At 44.9% G+C, this 21397-nt stretch overlaps 2 protein-coding genes across 5 annotated transcripts in view; both read left to right on the plus strand.

Moving 5' to 3' along the window:
• Positions 1-1600, plus strand: part of LOC122943571 (inter-alpha-trypsin inhibitor heavy chain H3-like) — an 82222-nt gene extending 80622 nt beyond the window's left edge. For both annotated transcript variants that reach the window (XM_044301414.1, XM_044301415.1), the window contains one exon: positions 428-1600. In XM_044301414.1, coding sequence (XP_044157349.1) covers positions 428-575 — 148 coding nt within the window. In that variant the 3' untranslated portion in view covers positions 576-1600. The remainder of the gene's footprint in view (positions 1-427) is intronic.
• A 10644-nt stretch (positions 1601-12244) lies between these two features.
• The window catches only part of LOC122943572 (serine hydrolase-like protein), a 36990-nt gene continuing 27837 nt past the window's right edge, over positions 12245-21397 (plus strand). Inside the window, exons 1-2 of one of the 3 annotated variants that reach the window (XM_044301416.1) lie at positions 12245-12456; positions 16241-16273. In XM_044301416.1, the coding sequence (XP_044157351.1) occupies positions 16255-16273 (19 nt within the window). In that variant the 5' untranslated portion in view covers positions 12245-12456; positions 16241-16254. Of the gene's footprint in view, positions 12457-16240; positions 16274-19644; positions 19707-21397 lie in introns of those variants that run through there. The other 2 variants (XM_044301417.1, XM_044301418.1) reach the window with 2 other exon arrangements.

The following is a 21397-nucleotide window of genomic DNA, read 5'->3' on the forward strand; positions in this document are numbered from 1 at the left end:
GTTGTATACATTATAAAAATATAAACATGTTCCCCTCAAAAAAGCCCTCATAAGGATAATGGCTTAGTTCTCATGGGTTAAAAAAATGGTCTGAAAAGGCTAATAGTCTTTTGGCACGATTTTGTGCAAAGCAGGTCAATTTCCACACCTAAGGGAAAAAAAAATGCAAAGTGCACTTGAGATTTGTCTAGTCTCATACACTTTGCTGTTTTTTTGCAGTGTTTTTTTCCCGCACAAAATCCACATGGAAAAACCATGTGTAATCCGCACCATGTGCTGGCACCCTAATAAACAGAGTTATCGTATGTCAAGTGCCATGCATTACCCACTGCAATAGGCATAACAATGGATCAGTTTTTCCAGAGTGCTACTTTAAAAGAAAGTATACAAATAATATCTATTTATAATATTTATTATTATATTTTAGGAGTTCGGAAAAAGACTACAAATCGGACCCCAGGAAAGGCATTAAAACTCCCTGCTGGTTTGTGAATTCCAATGGAGAAGGACTAATCGATGGAACCCATACTGATTACATTGTACCTGATATCTTTAGCTTTGCCTACCAGGAATGATTGGGTTTAAAGGGTGTTATCCCATGAAAATCAGACATCATATAGTACATGACAATACCTTTCTAACAAAGCTAGAACCAGCCCTGTGCCTCACATGGAACCAGAGATCTCCACATTCATTGCTCTGCTAGATTTATATCAAGTTGAATGCCGAAGGGGAGTGTCCTTTCTGCTGCAGCTGAGGGGGCGTGTCCATGGCCTCCCTATCACAGCTCAGGAGGCAGTTGACGGATGAAACTGGGCATGTGCGGCCAGCTCAATGAACAGGACAAAAAAATAAGAAAAATAACAAACAGCAGGTGGAGCTATACAGATACATTTTATTTAAAAAATTCAAAATCTTTAATTACATGCAAATACAAAAGAATTAAGATCCAGGTGCTGGTGTGTAAACTTTACAACATTTTTCGTGGGACAACCCCTTTAAATGAAGAGAATATTGAAATCACAATTTTTTTATAAATAAAAATAAGCATGATACATTTAAGAGGGGTTTTCATATGCGGATGGATGGAAATGGATGGTAATTTTGGCAACTTTGGCAATTTTGATGTCTTTTTTCAAACGTATTAACTATGTAACATCAGTCCCATAACTAGCACTCTACGACTGACCTCTACCGCACACATTGCTATTATAGCTTTAAAGATGTCCCATCAGACTAACACAATTTTCCCCTGTATATATGGACATTCTTTAACTAATTTCCATCTGTATAAAAAAAAAAAAAAAAAAAATGAGTTCCATAGGTACTGGGTTAGTGATCTTGGCTTCATTGAACCAGTAACATTTTAGAAAGGATATAGGCTATATACCTGTACCTGTGTATATATACTGTACCTGCAATACCTCAGATAGGGTATCTGCAATATCTTTTTATATATTGTAATATCATTTTATGTTATCACGATCGGCGTGACTATCACATACGTGACACAGAGGGAGGGAAAGAGGAAGGCCCTGCCCAAGTGAGAGGGAAGGTGGTGACCCCTGACTCACCTTGCGGCTGGCACCTGGCTGCCCTGACGTCCCTAGACGGGTTCCTTACCCGTACGCCGATCACGTGCCTAAAACCCTGGCTTTCCCTAAGATGAGCCCTAGATAGTGAACAGGGCGGTGGGAACACTAGTCCGCACCACTAGCTCTAAAGGAAAACACCAAGGGGAGGACAGACAATACAGACTCAACATATAATCCCAGGTGGGCGACAACAGGAGACAACAAAAAGCCCAACAGGGATCCGGAGGGTAGCACTCTGGAACAACAACCAGGATTGACAGCTCCAGTGGGTCAGTATAGAAGTCCAGGCAGGAAGCTCTATAACTGGCAACTAGAGAAGTGTGAGAGGAGAATATAAGGAGGTTGGGAGTGGCAGACAAGAAACAGCTGAGGAGGAGAAGCTACGGATCCCTGAGTGAGACAAAAAGGATTGCAAGGCAAACACAGAAAACAATCACTAAGAAACAACGTGATCTTTAGACATAGAGCGCGCAGCCACCCGCTGCGACTTCCTGACCCCGGGTATAACGGAGTCAGACGTGGCTCTTGACACCCTCGTGACATATGTGTTATGTATCTGCTGTATGCTTCATGAATGATAAGGTATGGCTGGCATTTGGAATAGTACTTACCATTCTATTCCCCCCCATTCTTCGTCGGAGTTGGCTGGTCCTACTTTCTGCAAGGAGGGGGAGCTCTAGGGAGAGTTAGCTGAGCATGCCTGGAGTGAGGAAGCTTGTCCATCTGCTCCCAATCCATGGGCCTTGGGACTAAAGTTATAGCTTGTCTGTGACGACCACACTCCTGCACGGTCCCAGATTATCTGCAAGCTACAGCATTTACAGCAGAGCGATCACCACTACAGCTATACAGCCTCCCCTGCAGGTGAAGGGATAACGATTTAAGACACCATCACCACAGTTCAGTACAGGCACATGTAAAAGCCTACATTTCACAAATACCAGGTTATTGTTAGGAAATCAGGAGAGAGAAAAGGACTAGAGTGCTATTGTCTGCCATCTTGCCTGCCACCATACCTCATCATCTGAGGATAGAGACATTGCACCTTGTACTGGATGTACTGTAACTCATCAGTAAATAAAAATGTTTGTTGTTCTTCTACGTCTGGCTGATCCTTTCACATCTCCTTTTCACTGCACCAAACCCCTGAAGAACACCATGACATAACATCATCAGGGCCACTACCACTCCTATCATCTACACCAGCTCCACCGTCTAGAGATAATTGACTTTTTTATTGGGTTCATATTTTGCTAAAAAAAACTAAGAAGCATTTGGATTAATTTTAGGTGAATTAAAGGGGTTCTCAGGGGCTTTGACAATATTCTAGTTTTCACACCTTTGGCAGGAAGAGGATTTCACTACTACTTACATTTCCATCACACCACAGTCTGAGCTGTGCTCACGTGAGTCTGACTGCGGGCGCTTCCCCTGATGTCTCGACTAGATGATTTTTTTTGTTCAGCTGCATGTATATTTGCAATAGCTAAGGCAGCTAAATGGTAAGTAAGGCCTCTTGCACGCGACCGTTTTTTCCCCCGTTCCGTTTCTTTGCGTTCCGTTTGTGGTTCGTATGTGGAACTATTCATGTCAATGGGTCCGCAAAAAAAACTGAAACGTACATGTATTCCCTTTCCGTTCAAAGACAGAACATGTCCTATTAATGTCCGCAAATCATGTTCCGTGGCTTTACTCAAGTCAATGGTTCTGCAAAAAAAAAACGGAATGCATCCGTATGTCTTCCGTATCTGTTCCATTTTTGCGGAACCATCTATTTTAAAATTTGAATGGAGCCACAGAACGTGATTTGTGGCCAATAATAGGACATATTCTATCTTTCAATGGAACGGAAATGGAATTCATACGAAGTACATTCAGTTGTTTTTTTTTGCGGAACCATTGAAATGAAAGGTTCCGTATACAAAATGCAAAAAATGTCCATAAACGGAAAACAAAAACGGTCGTGTGAAAGAGGCCTTATGCGGATAATATGGACATGTTCTATCTTTGAATGGAAAAACGGATATGGAATGCATACGGAGTACATTCAGTTTTGTTTTTTTGCGGACCCATTGAAATGAATGGTTCCGTATACGGAACGCAAAAAACGGAACGTAAACGGAAAAAAAACTTTTGTGTGCAGGAGGCCTTAGTAAAATAGATGTGCTAGGGTCATTTATCTTATTTGGGGCTGTTAAAGGAAATGTGTCATCAGAAAATGGCCCTACTGTTTAAATAAAAATTTTATGTTTTACATATTTTTAGGAATATTTGATGTAATTTTTAATTTTCCATGTCAACATCTATATTTTTAAAAATAGATATAAAATCCTGCAGTTTTCACACTGGCCACAAGCAGAATAATTGGCTCCACTTCTTGGTCTGTACACTTTACTGCAGTTACCTGCTTATCTGTACACAGAGGTGATATCATTGCAGGCAGGATTAGAATGACAGATAACCCAGGATCCACCATTCACAATACTTTGTCACATCTAATCTATTCTTTCCTTGTACAATGACCTCTGCACAGGTCACACAGCATGGCTAGAAAACTCTCCCATAGAAGTCACTGAGGTCCCCTCCCGACCATTGTGTCTATGGCCCATGGGGCTGCCGTAAAGCAATTTTTCTAAATAATGTTAGAAACAGATCAGGCAAGAAGGGCACCCCGCATAATCAAGTTCTGAAAACTGAATTAATAAAATCTGTAAATCAGAAAATAAAAACAGATTAGAAAAAAAGGAAGCGTCTTACTATCTAGTTTTAACTGGAAGAAAACATTTATGGTGACGCATTTCCTTTAAGAACAGCTCAGGCAAGATGGCTGTGTTGCTATTTATCAGAAAAACACATTCATAGGATTCCCAGGACTTGGTCTATCAGCGTACACTGGCCACAAAGCCAGCTATACCTCCCTGGAACATCAGCAAGGGTCTGCTAACCTTAAGGCGCATTTAAATTCTCAGAGGAAAAGCCGATTGTCGGCAAGGAAATGTTCCTTCCCATCTGTCGTCTGCTCATTAAAAGGGGGTGAAGAGCTGCCGTTACATCCAGCGATCACCTCCACAGTATGAGAACGAGCGATCACTACTGCTATCACTTGTCCCCATACACCACATTCTGCTGCCCAGGAACGATGATTGAGGTGTCTGCACCTCCCCTCGATGAACAAGCGTTTTGCTCATTCATCGGGTGACCTGCGCCACCTGTTCTATTTGTTTGCCGGGCCGCGGAACAGTCTAAGGCTCCTTTCACACCTGCGTTCAGGTGTCCGCTCGTGAGCTCCGTTTGAAGGGGCTCACAAGCGGCCCTGAACGCAGCCGTCTGGCCCTAATGCATTCTCAGTGGAGGCGGATCCGCTCAGAATGCATCCGCCTGCCAGCGCTCAGCCTCGGCTCCGCTCAGTGAGCGGACACCTGAACGCTGCAAGCAGCGTTCGGGTGTCCGCCTGGCCGTGAGGAGGCGAGCGGATCCGTTCCGACTTACAATGTAAGTCAATGGGGACGGATCCGCTTGAAGATGACACCATATGGCTCAATCTTCAAGCGGATCCGTCCCCCATTGACTTTCAATGTAAAGTCTGAACGGATCCGCTCAGGCTACTTTCACACTTAGAAATTTTTTCTAAGTTATAATGCAGACGGATCCGTTCTGAACGGAGCCACCGTCTGCATTAATATGAGCGGATCCGTTCAGAACAGATCCGATCGAACGCAGGTGTGAAAGTAGCCTTACTTATGCAGACAGCACAGGAATGGATCCGATCTGAGGTAGGGGCTCATTTGTTGCGGGATGAGGTGACGGTTAGATTGGTACTATTTTGGTGGGCATACGCCTTTTTGATCGCTTACTGTTGTACCTTTTGTGATGTAAGGTGACAAAAAAAATGGTTTATTTAGCACAGTTTTTATTTTTTTACGGTGTTCATCTGAGGGGTTAGGACATGTGATATGTTTATAGAGCTGGTCGATGCGGACGCGGCGATACCGAATATGTAAACTTTTTTTTTCCCCCCTATTTTTTACCAATTTATTTTAACTTTATTTGGGGAAAATGACGTTTTTGTTTATTTTTCAATTTAAACTTTTAATTTTGGGGGGGGGGGGGACGACTTTATTTTTTAAACTTTTTTTTTTACTTTATTTTTTCAACTTTTTTTTTACTTTATTTTTTGTCCCACTTTGGGATTTCAACTTTTGGGGGTCTAATCCCTTTTACAATGCATTCCAATACTTCTGTACTGGAATGCATTGGCTGTATGAGTAATACTGTGTGTATTACTCATACAGCTTCCGGCCTGTGAGATCCCCCCCTTGCATTTAGCCAAGGTGCCTGCTCAATGATTTGAGCAGGCACCGGGTTCCGATCACTGCCCACCGAGCGGCGGTGATCGGAAATTCTCAGGACGTACCGGTACGCCCTGTGTCCTGAACAGGTTAAACGGCACCTCTCCATGCCAGGTTCTTGACATAACCCCTTCCCTCCAGCCAGAGGTGTAACTTGACCAGCATGCACTCTCTACAATACCAGTGTCTTTTTATGTGGCACCATGATCTTTGGGCTCCCTCAGGCTCCTGGGCCCGGTAGCGACTGCTACCTCTGCACCCCCTATAGCTACGCCCCTGCGGTGACGTACTGGGTCTCTGCTAGGCTGAGGCTTATGCCTAGCACTGTTCCCTGTGACGTCACTAGCACTGACGTGTGAGCTTTAGCGCTGCCCTAGACTGTAAAACATCTAGGGCAGCGCTACAGCCCCGCCCATTAGTGCTACTGACGTCACCGTCGACACTGCTAGGGGGAAGCCTCCGCCTGGCAGTGTAAAAATGTAAACAAAAAAGCCTTTACCCTGAAAAACAGCGCAGGGCAAGGGGGAGCATCAGAGCATGAACTGCTCATATCAGGGGGGCTGCCTGGGTAAAAATGGGGATATGTCCGGGTTCAGCTCTGAATCTGGAAAACCACTTTAACCCCTTAAGGACTCAGCCCTATTTCACCTTAAGGACTTGGGCATTTTTTGCAAATCTGACCAGTGTCAATTTAAGTGCTCATAACTTTAAAACGCTTTGACTTACCCAGGCCGTTCTGAGATTGTTTTTTCGTCACATATTGTACTTCATAACACTGCTAAAATTGGGTCAAAAAAGTGAATTTTTTTGCATAAAAAAATACAATTTTTACCAAAAATTTCGAAAAATTAGCAAATTTCAAAGTTTCAGTTTCTATACTTCTGTAATACATAATAATACCCCCAAAAATTGTGATGATTTTACATTCCCCATATGACTACTTCATGTTTGTAGCATTTTGGGAATGATATTTTATTTTTTGGGGATGTTACAAGGCTTAGAAGTTTAGAAGCAAATTTTGAAATTTTTCTGAAATCTTCAAAATCCCACTTTTTATAGACCAGTTCAGGTTTGAAGTCATATTGTGGGGCTTAGATAATAGAAACCTCCCAAAAATGACCCCATTCTAGAAACTACACCCCTCAAGGTATTCAAAACTGTTTTTTCAAACTTTATTAACCCTTTAGGTGTTCCACAAGAGTTAATGGCAGATGGAGAAACAATTTCGAAATTTCTATTTTTTGGAAAATTTTCCAATATAATCAATTTTTTCCAGGAGTAAAACAAGGGTTAACTGCCAAACAAAACTCAAAATGGGTTGCCCTGATTCTGTAGTTTGCAGAAACACCCCATATGTGGTCGTAAACTACTGTTTGGCCGAACGGGAGCACATAGAAGGAGGGGAACACCATATGGGTTTTGGAAGGCAGATTTTGCAGGACTGGTTTTGTTTATACCATGTCCCATTTCAAGCCCCCTGTTGCACCCCTAGAATAGAAATTTCAAAAAAGTGACTCCATCTAAGAAAGTACACCCCTCAAGGTATTCAAAACTGGGTTTAGAAACTTTGTTAACCCTTTAGGTGTTCCACAAGAGTTAATGGCAGATGGAGAAACAATTTTGAAATGTCTATTTTTTGGAAAATTTTCCAATATAATCAATTTTTTCCAGGAGTAAAACAAAGGTTAACTGCCAAACAAAACTCAAAATGGGTTCCCCTGATTCTGTTGTTTGCAGAAACACCCCATATGTGGTTGTAAACTACTGTTTGGCCGAACAGGAGCACATAGAAGGAGGGGAACACCATATGGGTTTTGGAAGGCAGATTTTGCAGGACTGGTTTTGTTTATACCATGTCCCATTTGAAGCCCCCTGTTGCACCCCTAGAATAGAAATTTCAAAAAAGTGACTCCATCTAAGAAAGTACACCCCTCAAGGTATTCAAAACTGGGTTACAAACTTTGTTAACCCTTTAGGTGTTTCACAAGAGTTAATGGCAGATGGAGAAACAATTTTGAAATGTCTATTTTATGGAAAATTTTCCAATATAATCAATTTTTTCCAGGAGTAAAACAAGGGTTAACTGCCAAAAAAAACTCAAAATGGGTTGCCCTGATTCTGTAGTTTGCAGAAACACCCCATATGTGGTTGTAAACTACTGTTTGGCCGAACAGGAGCACATAGAAGGAGGGGAACACCATATGGGTTTTGGAAGGCAGATTTTGCAGGACTGGTTTTGTTTATACCATGTCCCATTTGAAGCCCCCTGTTGCACCCCTAGAATAGAAATTTCAAAAAAGTGACTCCATCTAAGAAAGTACACCCCTCAAGGTATTCAAAACTGGGGTTACAAACTTTGTTAACCCTTTAGGTGTTTCACAAGAGTTAATGGCAGATGGAGAAACAATTTTGAAATGTCTATTTTTTGGAAAATTTTCCAATATAATCAATTTTTTCCAGGAGTAAAACAAGGGTTAACTGCCAAAAAAAACTCAAAATGGGTTGCCCTGATTCTGTAGTTTGCAGAAACACCCCATATGTGGTTGTAAACTACTGTTTGGCCGAACAGGAGCACATAGAAGGAGGGGAACACCATATGGGTTTTGGAAGGCAGATTTTGCAGGACTGGTTTTGTTTATACCATGTCCCATTTGAAGCCCCCTGTTGCACCCCTAGAATAGAAATTTCAAAAAAGTGACTCCATCTAAGAAAGTACACCCCTCAAGGTATTCAAAACTGGGGTTACAAACTTTGTTAACCCTTTAGGTGTTCCACAAGAGTTAATGGCAGATGGAGAAACAATTTTGAAATTTCTATTTTTTGGAAAATTTTCCAATTTAACCCTTACTTTATTACTGGAAAAAATGGGTTAACAGCCAAACAAAACTCAAAATGAGTTTCCCTGATTCTGTAGTTTGCAGAAACACCCCATATGTGGTCGTAAACTACGGTTTGGCCGAACGGCAGGACATAGAAGAAGGGGAACGGTTTTTGGAAGGCAGATTTTGCTGGACTGGTTTACTTACACCATGTACCCTTTCAAGCCCCCTGATGCACCCCTAGAGTAGAAACTCCATAAAAGTGACCCCATCTAGGAAACTACGGGATAAGGGGGTTGTTGTTTTGGGACTATTTTAGGGGTAAATATGATTTTTGGTTGCTCTATATTACTCTTTTTTGAGGCAATGTAACAAAAAAATTCTAAAATTGTTTCTACATTCACTATTTAGTTTGTGGAACACCTAAAGGGTTAACATAGTTTGTAAAGTAACTTTTGAATACCTTGAGGGGTGTAGTTTCTTAGATGGGGTCACTTTTTTGGAGTTTCTAGTCTAGGCTACATCAGGGGGGGCTTCTAATGGGACATGGTGTAAAAAAAAAAACTGTCCATCAAAATCTGCCTTCCAGAAACCGTATGGAGTTCCCTTCGTTCTATGCCCTGCCGTGCGGCTATATAGCCATTTACGACCACATATGGGGTGTTTCTGCAAACTACAGAATTGGGGCAATAAATATTGAGTTTTGTTTGGCTGTTAACCCTTGCTTTATTACCGGCAAAAAGGATTCAAATGGAAATTTTGCCCAAAAATTGTTGTTTTGGCACCGTTTTTTTTTTATATTTTTAACACCGTTCATCCGAGGCGTTTGGTCAAAAGTTATTTTTATAGCGACGACTTTTACGCACGCGACGATGCCCAATATGTATGGCTCTCAGACTTTGGAGACACTAAGCAGGCATCCTAAAACTGCGGCCCACCAGATGTTGTAAAACTGCAATTCCCACCATGCCCTGCTGATGGCTGTAGGTTTTTCTGGGCATGCTGGGAGTTATAGTTTTACAACATCTGGAGGGCCGCAGTTTGAGGATGCCTGCACTAAAACTAATATTTTTTTGGGAAAAAAAAAATGTTTTCGTGTCTCCAAAGGCTGAGAGCCATAGTTTTTTATGTTCTCTAGTGGACTGTTGGGGATTATAAAAATTTAGTACTCCATGGAAGTGTGATACTCCCTGAAGCAATCGATAACGCAGAGGCCCGGATGATCGGGGCACGTGTCGCACTGAGTGGTGGTGTCCTTCCGTATCCCCCTCCTGCGACACACTGCACTTTTTTTGGGTTCGTCCCTTCTTTCCAGTATGGGGGACCACACCTGGAAAGTGTTGGCCAGGGACGATCCGGGCGCCTCCAGTTCCCGAGGTACTCCGGCCTGCTCTTTCCCGGTCCGAAAAGATCAGGTCCTTGAGGACTGCCTCATAGAACTGGAGGAATGTCCCTGTGCTGCCAGCGCTTCGGGATAGTACAAAAGAGTTGTACATGGCAACCTGCACCAAGTAGACCGCAACTTTTTTGTACAATGCCCGGGTTTTGCGCATGGCGTTATATGGCGTGAGGACTTGATCAGAGAGATCAACTCCTCCCATATACCGATTGTAGTCGACGATACAATCGGGCTTGAGGACCGCTGGTGGGGGTAGGGGGGCTGGTGGGGGTGGGGGGCTGGTAGGGGGGGGCAAGTGGCAGGGGGGAGGCTGGGGTCTGATAGATGGATCAAAAAAGTTAGGAATAAAAGTTTTTTTTTTTTTCTAACTAACTTTTCCCTTCTTTCCCTGCCTAACGGTGCCTCTCCCTCACTGACCCTAACCTACCTGGGTGGCGATGGGTGCAGGAGGGTGATGGATGGTGATTAGGGGGATGCAGGAGCTGGTGCTGGACGATGCTGCCGGGTGCTCGTGCAGAACAGGAAGAGGAGGGGAGAGAGGAGCGCAGGAAGTTTGAATCTCGCGCCTCTCTCCCCTGCACCAATCAGCACCCTGGACAGCAGTGTTCAGCACCAGGGCCAGCACCGCCTCCTCAAATCCTCGGACTGCGATTGGTGGTGTAAAATTACGCCACCGATCGCAGTCTTTTTCCGGTTCATCGGGTCACAGGACACCCGAATGGACCGGAACCGCAGAAAACCGCAGGTCTGAATTGACCTGCGGTTTTCTGCGATCGCCGATACGGGGGGGTCAAATGACCCCCCCCTGCGTTGTTACGGGATGCCGGCTGAATGATTTCAGCCGGCATCCCGTTCCGATTAACCCCCGCGGCGCCGGAATACCGATTTAAAGTTAGGACGTACCGGTACGCCCTGAGTCCTTAAGGACTCGGGAAATAGGGCGTACCGATACGCCCTGCGTCCTTAAGGGGTTAAAGGGGTATTCCCATCATCAGTTTTCATACTTACCTGCGGCGAGCGCGACGTTCAGTTCCTGGATTCGGCTGAGCTTGATTGACGTCTTCTCCCGGCCGGGCCTCGCTTGAGCAGAAGACTGAAGATTTTATCCCGGCCGGGCCGTGCAATGTCCTGAATGCGCCATGGTGACTTGTTCCTGGCCTTTATAGTACAGAGCCGGCATGCGCGTTCGCGGCTCTGTACTATACTGGCCAGGAAAAAGTCATCATGGCGCATGCGCGGAGGGGCGCGTGTTCAGGACATAGCGCGGACCGGCCGGGAGAATATCTTCAGTCTTCTGTGCAAGCGTGGCCCGGCCGGATTTGACAGGCGAGAGGTGGCAGTAACCAGGGGAGACGAAAGACAACAATTAGGTAAGAGGGGACTTATTTTCTCAAAAAGGGTGGGAATTGGGTAATAAAATGTATTTACAAAAATGATCACTGTCAAATCATTAACAGATTTAACAGTGATCATTGTCATGGGATAACCCCTAAATCACACTTTTTTGTGCCCACTTTTATGCCCGTCATTTTTAATACTCCTTTTAACCGGTTTCCCTTTAGAACACTCACTGCAGCTTTTTCTATTATTGGCGAGGTCTCCTCAAAATTCTTTTAAAAAAAACAAAAAAAAAACTAATAATACAAAAGGCTCCTGGAATCATGGCCATAACTGTCAGGTGAAAACGGTCCTAAGGACCTAAGGGCTGTGCCTGCGGAAGGACGGGGGGCACACGGGGGGCACACCAGCTCTGGTGCTAGGATATATTTTTCAACTTTATTTATTTCTTATTTTTTGCCCAGAAGCAAAACTAATGCAATTCTTGTGTACGGGCAAGGAAAGGTTACTGCACATGCGCATAGATTTCCATAAATGCCACTACACTGAGCTCAACTTCAGCCAAATTATAAAACGCAAATTAGCCCAGAAACCAATCTTTCCTAATTCCCCGTGTTTTCGTCATATAATAAACACAAAGTAGAAAATACAGTTGTTTAGGGATCCTTATGGAGAAGAGTGACCGATAATGTCACTACTCAGAGCTGACCTCTAGGGGGCAGGACGTTCCTCCACGTAATCGGAAACTAGAAGATGACCTGGTGGTGACACAGCAAAATTTCGGCGGCTACCGGGGCCAGGCGGAAAAAAAAGAACCTCCGGCACTTGTATAGCGCATGCGCGGGACAGGCACGCGTACAAGAGGGTCTCCAGAGCGCGCTGTCAGAGGACGAGACTTCGTGATTGGGTCGCTCTTCCGCTTCGTGTGTTCCGTCACAGGTTCGGGTACGAAACTGGTAAACGCTCCTCCCCGTTGTGTCTGTTATTAATAATAATAATAGTAATAACCTAATATGTTACTCAAAGTATGGAATGGGAAATGATATGTGAAGTTCTTTTTAGGACCCCGTCAGCAGGTAGGGGCAAGGTTTTAGCACTTGAACTGGTTGAAGGCAGTGAATGGTATAGACCAGGGGTAGGCAACCTCCGGCTCCCAGCTGTTGTGAAACTACAACTCCCAGTATGCATACTTGCCCTGCTCTTGTAAAAACTCTCATAGAAATGAATGGAGCATGCTGGGAATTGTAGTTTCACAACAGCCGGAGTGCCGAAGGTTGCTGATCCCTGGTATAGACGAGTAATGATAATGTCCGGGTACTGCTTACTGACGGACTTCTCAGAGCAGAGCCCGTGGAGACGGCATAATCCGGGGGCTGCGGACTGATCTGGAGGGTCCTGCTTGTCTGCTAAATAATCATTAGAGATGTCAGATGGTTTTGTCTCTAATTCAAATATCACATTTCCATTATTCTCTATGGGCACGTTCCACTCTGTCATTCCTTTTAGTATGTCCCGTTATTAGGAATCACAATAGATGTAAGGCATCATGCGTTTAAGGCCCCTTGCAGACAAGCGTGCCCGGATTAGGTCTGGCTGCGTTGCGTCTGCTATCAGGGAAAATCGTGCGAGTAGATACGCAATTGCAGTCAGTTTTGATTGCGTTCCGATGTTCAGTTCTTATCGCGCGGGTGCAGTGCGTTTTGCACACGCGTCATAAAAAAACGGACTGTGGTACCCAGACTTCTTCACTGAAATTCAGGTTTGGGTTCGGTGTTCTGTAGATTTTATTATCTAGCGCCAAAGGTCCTTTTCCAGCCAGGTCCTGCAAGAAGAATAAGAAAAAAGAAGACGAGCCCGGCTGCGTGATTAAGTGGATGAAGTAAGGCCTCTTTCACACTTGCGTTGTCCGGATCCGGCGTGTACTCCACTTGCCGGAATTACACGCCGGATCCGGAAAAACGCAAGTGTACTGAAAGCATTTGAAGACGGATCCGTCTTCAAAATGCTTTCAGTGTTACTATGGCACCCAGGACGCTATTAAAGTCCTGGTTGCCATAGTAGGAGCGGGGAGCGGGGGAGCAGCATACTTACAGTCCGTGCGGCTCCCGGGGCGCTCCAGAATGACGTCAGAGCGCCCCATGCGCATGGATCATGTGATCCATGCGATCACGTCATCCATGCGATTGGGGCGCCCTGACGTCACTCTGGAGCGCCCCGGGAGCCGCACGGATGGTAAGTATGCTGCTCCCCACTACACTTTACCATGGCTGCCAGGACTTTAGCGTCCCGGCAGCCATGGTAACCATTGAGAAAAAGCTAAACTTCGCATCCGGCAATGCGCCGAAACGACGTTTAGCTTAAGGCCGGATCCGGATCAATGCCTTTCAATGGGCATTCATTCCGGATCCGGCCTTGCGGCAAGAGTTCCGGATTTTTGGCCGGAGCAAAAAGCGCAGCATGCTGCGCTATTTGCTGCGGCCAAAAAACGTTCCGTTCCGGAACGGAAGACATCCTGATGCATCCTGAAGGACGGACTGTCCATTCAGAATGCATTAGGATAATCCTGATCAGTATTCTTCCGGCATAGACCCCCGACGACGGAACTCTATGCCGGAAGAAAAGAACGCAGATGTGAAAGAGCCCTGAGTTACATTTTAATTTTATTTTTTTAACCCCACAATAGACCTTTTACTAAGCATTCTGAATCAAAGAAAGCTATTTTCCATAATAAAGTAAATGGAGTCCCGGGTAACTTATCCCTCGCCTCCTTAGCAAACATGCATGAAAATCGCACCGAATCCACACTTGCTCGCGATTTTTATGCATCCCCATTCATTTCTATGGGGCTTGCGTTGCATGAAAAACACGGAATATAGAACATGCTGCGATTTTCGCTTAACGCACAAGTGATGCGTTAAAATCACCGCTCATCTGCACAGCACCATTGAAGTGAATGGGTCCAGATTCAGTGCGGGTGCAATGCGTTCACCTCACACATTGCACCCGTGCAGAATTCTCGCCCGTGTGAAAGGAGCCTTACACCACTTCTGTGTTCCTGACCTGCACCTGGTTTTGGCTCATAATCACCAATGGAAACTACTTGTCGAACACTGACGGTGTGAACGAGGCTTAAGGGCTCTTTCACACGAGTGGATGCCGTGCGGACAGCAGAGACACGGAGTATTAACATGATTTATAATGCTCCGTGCCTTTCTGTGATCTTTCTAGGCTACTTTCACACTTGCGTTCAGAGCGGATCTGTCTGGTGTCTGCACAGACGGATCCGCTCCTATAATGCAAATGTTGGGATCCCTTCAGAATGGATCCGTCTGCATTATAGTTTAGAAAAAATTCTAAGTGTGAAAGTTGCTCAGACGGATCCGTCCAGACTTTACATTGAAAGTCAATGGGGGACGGATCAGTTTGAAAATTGAGCCATATTGTGTCAACTACAAACGGATCCGTCCCCATTGACTTGCATTGTAAGTCTGGACGGATCCGTTTGCCTCCGCACGGCCAGGCGGACACCCGAAAGCTGCAAGCAGCGTTCAGGTGTCCGCCTGCTGAGCGGAGGACAAACGCTGCCAGACTGATGCATTCTGAGCGGATCCGCATCCACTCAGAATGCATTGGGGCAGTACGGATGCGTTCGGGGCCGCTTGTGAGAGCCTTCAAACGGAACTCACAAGCGGAGCCCCGAACGCAAGTGTGAAAGTAGCCTTACTACAAAATCGCAGAACGATGTTTCTGCGCAGGTGCAAATTGCGCCCACACGGAATCCGGACCCATTCATTTTAAAGTGTCTGTGTACATGTGCGTTGGTTTTTATGCATCACTTGTGCGTTGCGTGAAAATTGCAGCATGTTCTATATTCTGCATTTCTTTCTTTCTTATTATTTTTTTCATGCAACGCTGGCCCCGTAGAAGTGAATGGAGCTGCGTGCAAATCGCATGGCATTCGCAAGCAAGTGTGGATGCGATGCGTTTTTCACGCATGGTTGCTAAGAGATGTTTGTATACATTCAGATTTTTATCGCGCATTAACCCTGGGTTCACACCTGAGCGTTCTGAAAGGAGCGCTCTTTATACGCGATTGTACCGGCGTTTACAATCGCGCATACAGAGACAAGCGAACGCCCATTGTCGCGTGTTCCCGAAAGTCTATGTACGGGAACGCGCGCCAAAACGCCCCAAAGAAACTCAAGAACTTTTTTGAGCGTAGGGCGTTTTTCAACGCATTCAAACGCGCTGTAAAACGCTCAAGTGTGAACCAGGGCCATAGGGAAGCATTGGTTTTCATGTGTTGAGCGTTTTACAGCGCGTTTGAACGCGCTGTAAAACGCTCAGGTGTGAACCCAGCGTTGGGCCTCATGCACATGACCGTTGTTGTGGTCCGCATCCGAGCTGCATTTTTTGTGGCTCATGTGCGGACCCAATAACTTCAATGGGGCCGCAAAAGATGCGGACAGCACTCCGTGTGCATGAGGCCTTAATTGCATTGCATCCGTGCGATAAAATCTGAACAACTGACCGCGATCGCAGACAAAACTGAATGACTTTGCCTGAAAAATCGCGCAGTTATCACTAAACGCATCCGGACCTAATCCGGACACGCTCGTCTGCAAAGGCCCTAAGGCTCTCGCTGATTATAGGTCAAAGTCTTGTAGGTTACAGTTCAGATCAGGCATTTCCCCCATGATTAAAGATTAACGTGCACGTTCTGTGCTCTTTCTCTTGCAGCTGACTGAGAAGACATGACGTTTCTGCTAAAAGGTACTTTTTATTTGATTACCACATCGGGTCCCATTGTTTGAACGTGCAGTTCTGTCTCTGCTGGTATCGCACATTATGTGACTAGAGATCATTGTATTTATAGATATGACAAGAGAGATGATTTCATGATGACGACTTGCCTGGTTTCCAACACCCATTTTCAAAAAGCTTTTTAGGGGGAAGTAATGACACGAGCAGGACCCTCTTATCAGTGGCGGATTACAATAGGGACGTTCGGGTCGGCAGCCCCGGGCCCAGCACCGCTGGGGGGCCCAACGCTGACCCGAACGCCCACATACTGCGGCGGGGCACGGGAGCGCATAGCTCCCTGTCCCGTCGCCGATCACCGCCATTCACCGCATAGGCCTCAGGCCTACAAGGCCTGAGGCCTATGCGGTAGTGAAATCCCGGCGCAGGCGTGCGTGATGACGTCATCGCACGCCTGTGCCGGGACGCAGCACTGTGACGCGCCTGACTCATCCCGCCCGCCTTCCTCTGCGAGCAAGCGCCTGGCCCTGGACATAGGTGAGTATTTCTTTTTTCATTTTTTGTTCATTTTACATTTTTTGTTCATTTTTTATTTTTTTATTTCATTTGCCTACTTGGGGGGGACACAGGGGGACCTATTAGGGAAGATAAATCGATTACATGGGGGGGGGGGGGAATGTGGGGGCTGTATGGGGCCAAATTATTATGGGAGGGAATACTATGTGGGGGCAAATTACTAGATGGGGCAGTGTGGGGGCAAATTATTATGAGGGAATTCTATGTGGGGGCAAATTACTATGTGGGGGCAAATTATTATGAAAGGGACTACTATGTGGGGGCAAATTACTAGATGGGGCAGTGTGGGGGAAACTATTGTGTGGGGGCAAATTGCTGTGTGGGGGCAAATTATTATAGGAGGGACTACTATGTGGGGGCAAATTTCTATCTGGGGGTAGTGTGGGGGTAATTGCTATGTGGGGACTATGTGGGGGCAAATTACTATGTGGGGGAAACTATTGTGTGGGGGCAGTGTGGGGGAAATTGCCATGTGGGGACAGTGTGGGGTAATTGCTATGTGGGGGAAAATTACTATGTGGGGCAGTGTGGGGAAAACTATTGTGTGGGGGCAAATTATTATGAGAGGGACTACTATGTGGGGGCAAATTACTAGATGGGGCAGTGTGGGGGCAAATTACTAGATGGGGCAGTGTGGGGGAAAATTAGTAGATGGGGCAGTGTTGGGGCAAATTGCTATGTGGGGGCAGTGTGGGGAAATTGCTATGTGGGGACAAATTACTATATGGGGCAGTGTGGGGGAAAATTAGTAGATGGGGCAGTGTTGGGGCAAATTGCTATGTGGGGGCAGTGTGGGGAAATTGCTATGTGGGGACAAATTACTATATGGGGCAGTGTGGGGGCAAATTACTATGTGGGGGAAACTATTGTGTGGGGGAAATTGCAATGTGGGGACAGTGTGGGGTAATTTCTGTGTGGGGTAATTTCTATGTGGGGACAGTGTGGGGTAATTGCTATGTGGGAAAATTGCTATGTGGGGGCAGTGTGGTGTAAATTACTATGTGGGGGCAGAGTGGTGGAAATTACTATGTGGGGGCAGTGTAGTAGTGGAAATTACTATGTGGGGGCAGTGTAGTAGTGGAAATTACTATGTGGGGGCAGTGTAGTAGTGGAAATTACTATGTGGGGGCAGTGTAGTAGTGGAAATTACTATGTGGGGGCAGTGTAGTAGTGGAAATTACTATGTGGGGCAGTGTAGTAGTGGAAATTACTATGTGGGGGCAGTGTAGTAGTGGAAATTACTATGTGGGGGCAGTGTAGTAGTGGAAATTACTATGTGGGGGCAGTGTAGTAGTGGAAATTACTATGTGGGGGCAGTGTAGTAGTGGAAATTACTATGTGGGGGCAGTGTAGTAGTGGAAATTACTATGTGGGGGCAGTGTAGTAGTGGAAATTACTATGTGGGGGCAGTGTAGTAGTGGAAATTACTATGTGGGGGCAGTGTAGTAGTGGAAATTACTATGTGGGGGCAGTGTAGTAGTGGAAATTACTATGTGGGGGCAGTGTAGTAGTGGAAATTACTATGTGGGGGCAGTGTAGTAGTGGAAATTACTATGTGGGGGCAGTGTAGTAGTGGAAATTACTATGTGGGGGCAGTGTAGTAGTGGAAATTAGTGTGGGGCAGTGTAGTAGTGGAAATTACTATGTGGGGCAGTGTAGTAGTGGAAATTACTATGTGGGGGCAGTGTAGTAGTGGAAATTACTATGTGGGGGCAGTGTAGTAGTGGAAATTACTATGTGGGGGCAGTGTAGTAGTGGAAATTACTATGTGGGGGCAGTGTAGTAGTGGAAATTACTATGTGGGGGCAGTGTAGTAGTGGAAATTACTATGTGGGGGCAGTGTAGTAGTGGAAATTACTATGTGGGGGCAGTGTAGTAGTGGAAATTACTATGTGGGGGCAGTGTAGTAGTGGAAATTACTATGTGGGGGCAGTGTAGTAGTGGAAATTACTATGTGGGGGCAGTGTAGTAGTGGAAATTACTATGTGGGGGCAGTGTAGTAGTGGAAATTACTATGTGGGGGCAGTGTAGTAGTGGAAATTACTATGTGGGGGCAGTGTAGTAGTGGAAATTACTATGTGGGGGCAGTGTAGTAGTGGAAATTACTATGTGGGGGCAAATTACTATGTGGGGGCAGTGTGGGGCAAATTACTGTGTGGGGGCAAACTACTATATGGGGGCAGTGTGGGGCAAATTACTGTGTGGGGGCAAACTACTATATGGGGGCAGTTTGGGGGAAATTACTGTGTGGGGGCAAATTACTATGGGGGATTACTATGTGGGGGCAGTGTGGTGGAAATTACTATATGGGGGTGTTGCTATTGGGGAGGCACTATAGGGGCAATTCTATTATTTCTGGGGACACTATACAGGGATTTTTGCCTGGAGCACAATAGAGGGTGGTATTATTACTGGGGGTTTCTAGGGGACATTATAGCTGCTGTGGACACTATAGGGACATTTGGGGTAATTTATCAAACTGGTGTAATGCCGAACTGGCTTAGTTGCCCATAGCAGCCAATCAGATTCCACCTTTCATATTTGACAGCTCTTTTGGAAATCCAGTTCTACTTTACACCAGTTTGATAAATTACCTCAATTATATCTATCAGGGTCACTATTTTTTCAGCAGTATAATTCCTGGGGCATTGGGGAGCACAACGGGCACAGTATTGGGGGTGGCAGGATGACACTGTGGGGACACCAGGACGGGGAGGTTGATGGAAAAATTGAGAAATCTAACGTGTCTGTGTTACAAACTGTAGAGACGAGATGCGGCTAAAAGAATTTGCCATGGTGGTCTGGGTCAAATGGAGGAGAAGAGGAAATAGAAGGTCTACATGACAGGAGATGTCACTGGATGTAACAGGTATGTGGTGCTGTATTCTCCTCCATGTCTTTTTTATTACAATTATATGTATTTTAAATTTGATGACCAAATTTTTCAGTTTAGGACCCAATTTGGGGTATTATTTTTTTGTCTGAAGATGTCATATGGCCTAAGAAGAGACTGTGGCGCTCATAAAGCACCGCAGCCTCTTCATACAAAAAAAAAAACTAAACTAAAATGGAGGGGGGGGGGGGGGCCCAAGTTGGGTAGACAGCCCCGGGCCTATCATGCGCTTAATCCGCCCCTGCCTCTTATATTAGAGCAGCCAGAGGTTGTGGGGCGCATTTAGGGTACCGCCACTCGCAAGGGGGTATTTATCAAAACTGATGTTAAGAAACTGAGTTGCCCATAGCAACCAATCAGATTCCACCTTTCATTTTGCAAAAGAGCTATGAAACATGAAAGGTGGAATCTGATTGGTTGCTATGGGCAACTAAGCCAGCTTTCCTTTACACCAGTTTGGATAAATCTCCCCCACATTTTTTTATACAAGGTTTTGAGGCAGAGCCACCTGCAGGATTTTCAGCCCAAACCAGAAGTGGATCCACCAGGAAGGAGAAGTGTAAATCCTTCCTTTATATTGTAGATTTGCTCTGTGGCGCACATTCACATTTTTGAGACTTTTATTTTTTTTAAACTATTAATGTGGAGGTGCCTGAATTTGCTGCACAATTCTATGCCACCCTAGGGCTTACTCCACCCAGGTTTAGTCTAGTTTTCTCCATCTAATTTGAGTGTTGAAGTGCAACTTTTTTTTTTTTTTTGCATTAAAAATTGCACTTCCCAGGAGAAAGGTGACTTTTTTTTTTTTTTTTTTTTTTTGCATTAAAAATTGCACTTCCCAGGAGAAAGGTGACTTTTTTTTTTTTTTTTTTTTTTTTTTTTTTATTTTTTTACGTGCAAACAAATAAGACCAAGCTAAGTAAAAATTGACTATAAAACAACCACTAGAGGTCAGAATTCATCAATGGTGACTTTTAATAAATACTCGACTAATGAAATACTAATTTTATGGCCAAAAACAAGCAGGCTTGATAAATGTTCCCTTACTATTCCTGTCTAATAAACCATGTAATCTAAAGGCCCATTTACCAGGACTGATTCACAAGCAATTACTGGGAATTTCCCAATTGTTTACAATGCGTTAAAGTTCGGTGCAATTTACATTATAATTGAGGTGTAGCTACAATAGTAAATGCGGGCTGTATGGCACTATGTAGGTAAATTGATCTCTTGTTGCCTTCTGGGGTTCATTACGGCAATGGAACAGATGACTGGAGTTACCCTATCCGGCATAGACAGGCACCGCCAGATAGTCTTATTATGGGACCCGACGCATTTAGAAAAAATACCGCTGCATACGCTAGTATTTCTCTAGCAGGAAGCCACCATTTATGCCCAAAACCTGTCAGAATGCATCATAATGAGTAGGAATCTGGTGATGTCCGGCTATGCCGGATATGGTGACTCCAGTAGTTACAAAACAGAGATATGAACTTAGCCCCAGATGAACTTTTTTACATTCTTTGTTACAAACTTCTAAGAAAAAGTACAGTTTATCTCTGCAAAGAGATTCCCGGGTAGATTAAACTTTATTAAAGGACTCAGAGGTCAACATTTATCGTACCGTGCTTAACCTTTGCCCTTCTCAAGCCTTGTTAACCTTAACT

Source organism: Bufo gargarizans, chromosome 7 (assembly GCF_014858855.1).
Source record: "Bufo gargarizans isolate SCDJY-AF-19 chromosome 7, ASM1485885v1, whole genome shotgun sequence".
In the NCBI taxonomy this organism is placed as follows: domain Eukaryota; kingdom Metazoa; phylum Chordata; class Amphibia; order Anura; family Bufonidae; genus Bufo; species Bufo gargarizans.